We start from the raw sequence: 9,191 nt of genomic DNA, 5'->3' as shown, positions 1-9,191 counted from the left end.
ACCGCCACCCCCCACCCCAGCCACCCCAGTGACTCCAGCCCCTGTGCCTCCATTTGAAAAGCAAGGTGAAAAAGATAAAGAAGACAAGCAGACATTCCAAGTCACAGACTGCCGAAGTTTGGTAAAAACCTTGGTCTGTGGTGTCAAGACAATCACGTGGGGCATAACATCATGTAAAGCACCTGGTGGTAATTCTCCTCTTGAATTATTTGGACAAGTGGAATTTTAATAGAATGGGTTTTATTTGTGTTCACTTAATATACTCTCTCTTTTCCAGAAGCTCAGTTCATTCCCAACAAGCAGTTACAACCCAAAGAGACTCAGATTTACATAAAACTTGTAAAATACGCAATGCAGGCTTTAGACATTTATCAGGTAAGGTAGTATCCTCAGTCCAGGCTCTTGAGTATGGGAAATACTTCTTAGAATTAGAGATGCTGGTGATGGGACAGGTCTTGAGAGATCTGTTTTTATTGGATGGTTTATGATATTTGTGTATCTGGATTTATTTTAGTTCTTCAATGTAACATAGCGTTTAAGGTTAGAATTAGCATTTAGGCGTCAGAATGTGTGTATTGGGGCAGATGGTGTAAATGGAATGTAATAGAAAGATGAGATTTAATTTCTTTCCAAAATTAATATCAGAGAGTTTAAAACATTTTGGGAGGTGGACTTTATTTTTTTAATCTAATCCAAGTGGTCTGTATTAAATATGTAACAAATCTGAATATATTCAGAGAAGTCAAGTTTTAATGCCATGGGTGGGTTTTTTCCCCTCTATACTAGGTCCAGATAGCAGGAAATGGACAAACATACATTCGAGTAGCAAATTGCCAGACTGTCAGGATGAAAGAGGAGAAGGAGGTTTTGGAACACTTTGCTGGTGTGTTCACAATGATGAATCCCTTAACATTTAAGGAAATATTTCAAACTACAGTCCCGTATATGGTGGAAAGAATCTCAAAAAATTATGCTCTACAGGTAAAATAAAAATTATTTACACTCTTTCAACATTGGCTTTAAAATTCTTTGTGTTGAATATTTTTTGTTTGATATATTTTGAGGAGTTTTGATGTAATGTACCTAAGGAGGTGTTTATAGATTAAAATATAGAGAAATATCGGGCCAAGTGTTTGAAAAACTTACAAAAGATAAAGATGCTTTGGAGTACTTCATTAGTAGAAATTAAATATATGTTAAATGTAGCTCTTGGTATTTGATGGCAAGGATGAAACAACAGATTAAATGCTTGAAGTGAATTACTCCACTCAGTGCTTAGCAAATCGATTTTCCCCCCTATAGTGAATAATTAATTTCTTGGAACCTCTGATAAATTTGGTTTTGGACACCTTGTTACTTTGTTGTAAAGCTGCATTGGAGAAAGGATTATTTTCACATGCATTTCCTGTTTTGACAGATTGTTGCCAATTCTTTCTTGGCAAATCCTACTACCTCTGCTCTGTTTGCTACTATTCTGGTGGAGTATCTCCTTGATCGCCTGCCAGAAATGGGCTCCAACGTGGAGCTCTCCAACCTGTACCTCAAGCTGTTTAAGTTGGTCTTTGGCTCAGTTTCCCTTTTTGCAGCTGAAAATGAACAAATGCTGAAGGTAAAGTTCATTTTGATCTAAGTAGTACTTGTATTTAGGGATTTTTTTGTTTTTTTAATTCATGTTTTCACTTTTGAACAGAAGCTGTGGTAATTTATTTTTGTGAAGTGTTCTTTGAATTGATAAATATTAACAACCAATGAAGCCCAAGTGTGAAACACATTTCATGTATTTTTAAGCAGAGTTTAGTTTATTTCTTTGGTGACTTAGAATGAAATGTTCAGACTTTTATGGTAAGCAAGAATAGTGTTATTAGCATTGCCATCATCAGCTTTTTCCCAGACATTCCAAGTCAGAATAAACTCAACTTCCTTTTCTAGATTACACAGTAAAATAAATAGTTCGTTGTCCTTAATTTAAAAAAATTAAGTGATGTAAAAGATGTAGAAGGAAAAAAATGTCTACATGTAACTATCAGATCTGATTAGAGCTGCCTTGTAACAGCTCTCATTATATCAACACATTCATTTTATTAATTTTATTTTGAGTTTGTTTCTTTTCTGTTCAGCGTCAGGAGCAATACATAACAGTGTATTTCAGGAGTGCTGTTTATTTATCCCCTTTAAATCAAGAATTCTAATCAGTTTATATTGGTTTATTAAGATCATCTTGGAGATTTTATGTCTTATCATATATTTTTATAGGTGGCTAGTCTATGTAATTGGATCTCATAAGTCATTTGATTATGGTAAATTACTAAAACCTATCCATAGTTACATGTCACTCACTAAAAACAGCAGATGGCAGGGCCAACAGGTTGCAGGTTAAGACGTTAAACTCCCATGTGGCCGACTGCAGTTCAAATCCTGGACCAGGTGGCTTGAAAATCACGCCAGACTTGCGTGTGTACATGTGTAAAATCCCAAGAAGATAATGGAGGAGAAGGGACTGAGGCGTGGCCATCTTTGGGGGAAGGTGATTTCTCATTTTCTCTCCCTGTCTCTGATAAGTGGACATGGCCTATAACAAAAACCTGTTTTTTTAAAAAAAGAAGAGCAGATGGCAGAATTAAAACCTTATAAAATTCACTTCCACTTGAGGCAGAATATTTTAATTCCTAGAGAAAGTTGAGTATTACTAGCAGTTGGGTCTGAAAGAGAAATGTTTTCCCATAGAAGAGAATTTGAAGATGTAAAGAAAGTTTGTTCTTTCTGGAGTAAATGTATAGGTGGTGATATAGCACTAGTAATCTGTGTTTTTATGAGATGATTTTTCTGTTTTTTTTTTTTTTCTCCCAGTTATATGAGAGGACTTCAGAAAGTTCATGGAAAATGGAATTAATGTATAAGTTATTTTGGTGCAAAAAAACTAAATAGTTTTTCATATTACATATTTTCCCTGAACGTTTTGAAGACTCCCTCATATACCTGGTTATCGCCAACTTTAACATTGTTTTTGTGTTAATATAAAAGAAAAACACCCCACAATTTTAAAATATAAAAATATTTAACAGCTGTCTATTTCCAGATAGTTCATTGTTTTCAAATAACTCAATTTTCTGCCAACATTACATTCAACTGTACAGTACAACAGAACAACCTAGAGTAAAACCTAACAGGACAGACTTAATGTTAGCATGTTAGAATGTTCAAGAAAATTATTTAAGAAACAAATTTCATAAAGCTTTTTGTCAGAACAATGTATGTAGTTGGCTTACTCAATAAAGTAAATGTCATATGTAGTAAATTTGGAACCATGTCAGTGACTACACCAACGTTGTAATGTGTCTGTGTCTGATTGATTGAACCCCTTGATTGCAGAGGTTCATTCTCTACCTAGTGAAGGTCATGGTTGGGGAGGAATATGTGTGCATGCCCGCCTTCCTTTTTTTAAAGGCAGTGGAGTTTTGAGGGGAGTCATGTTCAGGGATGGGCTCTTCCCTCCCTAGTTGAATGGGATTTGGAAGGCTTAGTTACCCTGTTTAGAACTTGGCTGCATTTTTGTAACATTTGATCAAAATGTCTAGAAAGAAAGTGGGTTCAATATAAATACATATGTAAAAAGATTTTATGTTAAACTTAGCCTGTGACATGTCAAAGAAAAGATCTGAATAATAAAACATAAGGCTAATCTGGTTTAAAATGTTGATTAAAGCTACTTTAAGGATTTTTGGGTTTTGTTTAAAAAAAAAACCATATGAACACATTTTTAATGATGTCTTCTGAAACCCTATAATCTTAAATATGTTTTGAGGTTCTTTCACATTTTGTATATATCATATTGATTGATTGTGAAGTTTCAGTTCCTGTAGGTTATAATTTGCATTTAGGTTATTGAGGGAAATTGGCTTCTTTCATCTTTGATTGTGCAGTCAAATAAAAAAAAGTAACTACATCAACAAGAAGCAGACCAGACAGACCCTTGAGTTTCTGCTTCAAAGTGTTTGTCTATTCAACATCATGTAACTGTGTAGTTAGTTAGAATCTTTTAGGTGCTTCTTTCACAACTAAACTGAAAGAAACCAACATATACTTTTTTTAGTATGCGTGCTGCTGAAGCGAGCACCCAACATATACTTTAAGAGAAATTACTTTGGGACCAGCAGTTAGCGTAATGGCTATGTCGCTGGACTCCCATGTAGTCAACTGCGGTTTGAGTCCCCCACCCGGTGGCTTAAACTCATGCCAGGCACGTGTGCGTGCGTGCCCAAGATCCCGAGAGGAGATGGGAGGAGAAGCATGGCCATCCCCCCTGGGGGGTGATTTCTCTCTTTCTGTCTCTCTGTCTTTCTTTGTCTTCCTGGTGAGCGCATGCACCCTATAGCAAAAACCTCTCCAAAAAAAATAAATAAATAAAGGAATTACTTTGAGTTACATGAAGGTTGAAAAGTTCTTTTGTTTTCTCTTTTGAAACCAACTTATCAGAATTGCCTTTCATTGCCACTGAATTACAATGACACTTTAGCTTGAGTGTGAAGAGTATAGACCCTCTCACTTAGAGTCCCCTAATCTGCTTTTTCTATAATCTGCAGCCTCACCTGCACAAGATTGTGAACAGCTCCATGGAGCTCGCTCAGACTGCCAAGGAGCCCTACAACTATTTCCTGCTGCTCCGGGCGCTGTTTCGGTCTATTGGTGGAGGTAGCCATGATCTCCTGTATCAGGAATTCTTGCCTCTCCTCCCAAACCTTCTGCAAGGTGAGAGCAGTGACTTCAGTTACCTGTTTCTTGTGAGTGTGCCTGTGTCTGGCTACCTGGATTGCAGGGGTTCATTCTTTGTACCCAGCGAAGGCCATGGTTGGGGAGGGTGGGATATGTATACGTGACCTGCCTTCTTTAGAGGCAGTGGGACTTCGAAAGGAACTGTGTTCAGGGATGGGCTTTTCCCTCCCTACTCAGAGTTAGATGGGATTTGGAAGGTTTTGTTTATCCTGTTTAAAACTTGATTGCATTTTTGTAGCATTTGATCAAAGCACCTAGAAAGAAAGTGATTTCTAATTATTTAGTAAGATCAGAGATCCCTAGATTGAAAGAATCAGAACAAGAATAGAAAACCAAATTACAAAAGTGATTCATATTTAGTTTAAATTTTCATTTAAGTTTCTAATTTTCATAACCATAGTTTTATCATTCTTATATAATTAGAATGTTCTCAAGATACAAAGTTAAAGGGGATCTTGGGTGCTTTAATTTTTTATGGAATATGAAACTGATGGGAAACAATGTTCTAGGATTTTTTTTTTCTTCTAATGTTAAGGTGAGCTCATGGCACAGGATTGACTCATGTGTTTTCTTTGCAAATTCCTCAAAGAAAAGTGACAGTATTCCAGGGGCAACTGGAATACTTGAATATGCTGTATAAAATGGCTCTAAATCCCTCATGGAAGGTACTTTAGGTGGCCCATAATCCGGCTCCACTGTCCCCATCCCGATCATTCCTTATCCCAAATCCTTTGTTCTGCTGTCTGATTTCCTCCTCCTGTGCCCTCTCTGCTCTCCCCAAGCTGATTTCTCCCATCCTGATCTTGTTAAAGCCAATCCTCTTCTGAGAACTCATCCCTTTGCCATCTTCTTGTTATTTGTTTGTTTGTTTGGTCTAGGGCATGTGTGCTTGCCAAAGAGAGACAGAAAGTGAGAGATCACCCCAAGAGAGGATGACCACACCATAGTCACTTCTCCTCCATTCATCACTTGGGATTTGCATGCACACACACCCGGCATGATTTTCAAGCCACCACATCTGGATCTCAAGCCACAGAATTGGCTATGTGAGATCGAGCCACCTTAATTTCCATGCCAGCCACTGGCTCATCTCTGCCCTCTTCTTATCCAGCTTATCTTTTAGATTCAGAATGTTTCTGCTACTTTGTGATGCCTTCCTGGATGATCCCCTTTTCTCTGAGTTGCCTTCATGCTTATGCTACCCAAGACATATCTCATTTTGGGCTTATACGTCTTTATCTTACCAGCCAGTTTCTCTGCCTTCAGTGGGACGCTCTCAGGAAGGAGCTCAGTAATTCTAATTAGCCTCACAGTGTGTATGGAGGCGACTTTATAAGAAGGAAGGTTTTTTTTTCTATTTATGATAAATATAGATTTTTGTTTGTTTGCCGGACAGTGTGTGCAATTGCGAGAGAGAGAGAGAGAGAGAGAGAGAGAGAGAGAGAGAGAAAGCATCTCCCAATGGGGTGTGGTCACACTGCAATCCTTTTTTCTCCATTTCTCCATTCCATTAGGTTTTGGGCATGCATGCACATAATCTTGGCATGTTTCTCAAGCTGCCTGGGCTGGGACTTGAACCATAGTCAGGCATGTGGGATCCAGCTCCCTATGCATAACACTTAATTATTGTGTTATGGGGCTGGCCTCAAATGTAGTTTTTAAATGTCTATTTTTTCCCTTCTTATTTGCTAGAGGATGCATTTGCTCACTGGAGAAAGAAAGACAGAGAGAGAAAGGAAAGTGAAAAAGTACCCCCTGGGGCCAGCAAGTGGCATGGTGGTTAAGGGCGCTAGACTCCCACATGACCGATCGCAATATGAGTCCCGGACCTGGAGGCTTGCTTTCTCTCTTTCTCCCTTTCTCCAGCCAAATTAAAATAAGTAAATAAATAAAGTTAAATAAGATATTTTAAAAAAAGAAGAAAAAGCATCCCTCATAGGAGATGGTCACATCACAATTTCTTCTCAATTTTCCCCTTCTTCCCTTCCCTCAGGATCCTGGGCATGCGTGCACACATACACACACACACACACACACACACACACATGCCCAGACTGACTTTTCAAACCACAAGGTCAGGACTCACATAATCGGCCACCTGTGATCTAGTCACCTTAAGCACCACTTTACATGCTGACTCTAAAAATGTCTATTTTCGAACATAAACCTGAACTGTGGTCAACTGGAAGCCTGAGAAAAGATGTACAGGTGTAAACTTAAAAGATGTCAATGTCATTAGATTGAGGTTATAAATATGACTTTTATAAAATTAATGGCATTTATTAAATTAGAAGGGTATAATTATATTAAGTTACTCTTCAAAATGATTATATACAGCTTGCTGTTTGCCCCTACAAATGAGATTGGTTATAGAGAATTTTTTTTAAGAATTCTTTTATTTAACTTTATTGATTGATTATTTATTTATTTATTTTTAAAAATTTGACCAGAGAGGGACAGAGCAAGAGCAAGAGACAGACAGAGAGGGAAGGAAAGTGAGAAAGCAAGACCCCAGGTCTGGGACTCGAACCACAGTCGGCCATGTAGGAGTCCAGTGCCCTTAATCACTAGTACACCTTGCTGGAAAGAATTGAGGATATAGTAAGGGCACAAAAATGCCTTTCTAAGACCTTGTTGTTTGTTATAAATGGTGGACCACTTATTTTGTACAGAAAATTTGACATGTTTCTAGGAAGTCATTTCCCTCTGATGGTCTTTTCAGGACTAAACATGTTGCAGAGTGGCCTGCATAAGCAGCACATGAAGGACCTCTTTGTGGAGCTGTGTCTCACGGTACCTGTTCGGCTGAGTTCTCTCTTGCCCTATCTGCCAATGTTAATGGACCCCTTGGTGTCTGCACTCAATGGGTCTCAGACACTAGTCAGCCAAGGCCTGAGGACCCTGGAATTGTGTGTAGACAACCTGCAACCCGATTTCCTCTATGATCACATTCAGCCTGTGCGTGCAGAACTCATGCAGGTAAGACTCCATTCATTTCAGCATCAGCAGCGGGCATCAAGTGCTCACATGTCTAGTTTTTCTGGAGGCTTTTAGGCTAGTGATTTCCCTGAAAGCCATGGGCCATCAGACTCTCTGTACTCAGGTGTGGGCTCTTCATAATGGAGTGGTATAACTTCCACTTACTTTTGTGACTTCTGACAAAGATGTAAAGAAATACCATAGATATTAAATGGTTATTTGTTTTGTAGAATTGCCTCTTTTTCAGAGAGCATTCACAAGTGTTACATTCTCAATAAGTTGGTAACTTAATGAAGGCAGAAGTTATGGTTACTATAGGGCTGTTGCTGCTTCCAGTAAGAACCTTTTTCTATCCCTGTAAGACCTTCAGTTCCATGGGAAAAGGAAGCAGTCAGTTCCTGAAGGAATGACATAGGTGTCTGCCCTGCTGAAATCCAGGAGAAAAAGAACAGATAATCAAGTTGTTTTGAGGCCATTCATTTGTTTTTGTTCATTTTAAAGTTAATATGTTAAGTATTTTAAGTTTTTCCTTCATGTTTTTCTTCTATTAGTAGTTTGTGATGTGGTTGATAATTGTTAGAAGTTTAGGGGAACCAGCAGTTAGTGTAATGGCTATGTCGCTGGACTCCCACGTAGTCGACCGCGGTTCGTATCCCGGACCCGGTGGCTTAAAACTCATGCCGGGCGCGTGTGCGTGCGTGCCCAAGATCCCGAGAAGAGAATGGAGGAGAAGGGATTGCAGCATGACCATCCGCCCTGGGGGGTGATTTCTCACTTTCTGTCTCTATGTCTCTGTCTGTCTGGCGAGCGCACGCGCCCTACAGTGAAAATCTCTCAAAAAAAAAAAAAAAGTTTAGGTTATCTGTTATTTACTCAACTGCCCCTTTAGTGTGTGTGTGTGTGTGTAAATATATATGTTTTGTGTTTGTTTTTTTTTTTTTTGGTGAGGGTTTGCTATAGGGCGCATGTGCTCACTAGACAGACAGACAGAGACAGACAGAAAGTGAGAAATCGCCCCCCAGGGGGGATGGCCACGGTGCAATCCCTCTCCTCCATTCTCCTCTTGGGATCTTGGGCTCGCACTCACACGCACCTGGCGTGAGTTTTAAGCCACCGGGTCCGGGACTTGAACCATGGTTGACTACATGGAAGTCCAGCGACAGCCATTACGCTAACTGCTGGTTCCATAGTATACGTATTTGATCCAGGGTTCAGTAACTGCTAAGAGGACAGGCATCTCTGAACAGATCAGGTTGGAGTTTGCAACTTGAACTTGAAATTCAGGTTAAGAGATTTCCCAGTATGTCCTGAGATTTAGATCCTGGACTCTAGCTGAAATGGAAGAATATGACCTAGGGATTTTGTTGGAGCCTTTTTTTTTTTTTTTTTTTAATGGGCACACGTGCACTTGCCAGAGAGAGAAAGAAGGAGAAAGCACTACC

The 9,191-nt window shown here is 39.1% G+C and overlaps 1 protein-coding gene across 1 annotated transcript in view; it reads left to right on the top strand.

Annotated features, from left to right (window-relative positions):
- Positions 1–9,191, top strand: part of TRRAP (transformation/transcription domain associated protein) — a gene marked incomplete in the record, with an annotated part of 151,090 nt that overhangs the window by 39,116 nt on the left and 102,783 nt on the right. Inside the window, 6 exon segments of the mRNA XM_014588476.2 lie at positions 1–188; positions 278–375; positions 787–981; positions 1,418–1,609; positions 4,581–4,746; positions 7,493–7,749. The exon segment at positions 1–188 is cut by the window's left edge and continues 21 nt beyond it. Of these exon segments, the coding sequence (XP_014443962.1) occupies positions 1–188; positions 278–375; positions 787–981; positions 1,418–1,609; positions 4,581–4,746; positions 7,493–7,749 (1,096 nt within the window).

Source organism: Tupaia chinensis, unplaced genomic scaffold (assembly GCF_000334495.1).
Source record: "Tupaia chinensis unplaced genomic scaffold, TupChi_1.0 Scaffold000279_1, whole genome shotgun sequence".
In the NCBI taxonomy this organism is placed as follows: Eukaryota; Metazoa; Chordata; class Mammalia; order Scandentia; family Tupaiidae; genus Tupaia; species Tupaia belangeri.
This window is presented reverse-complemented; position numbering and strand designations above follow the sequence as displayed.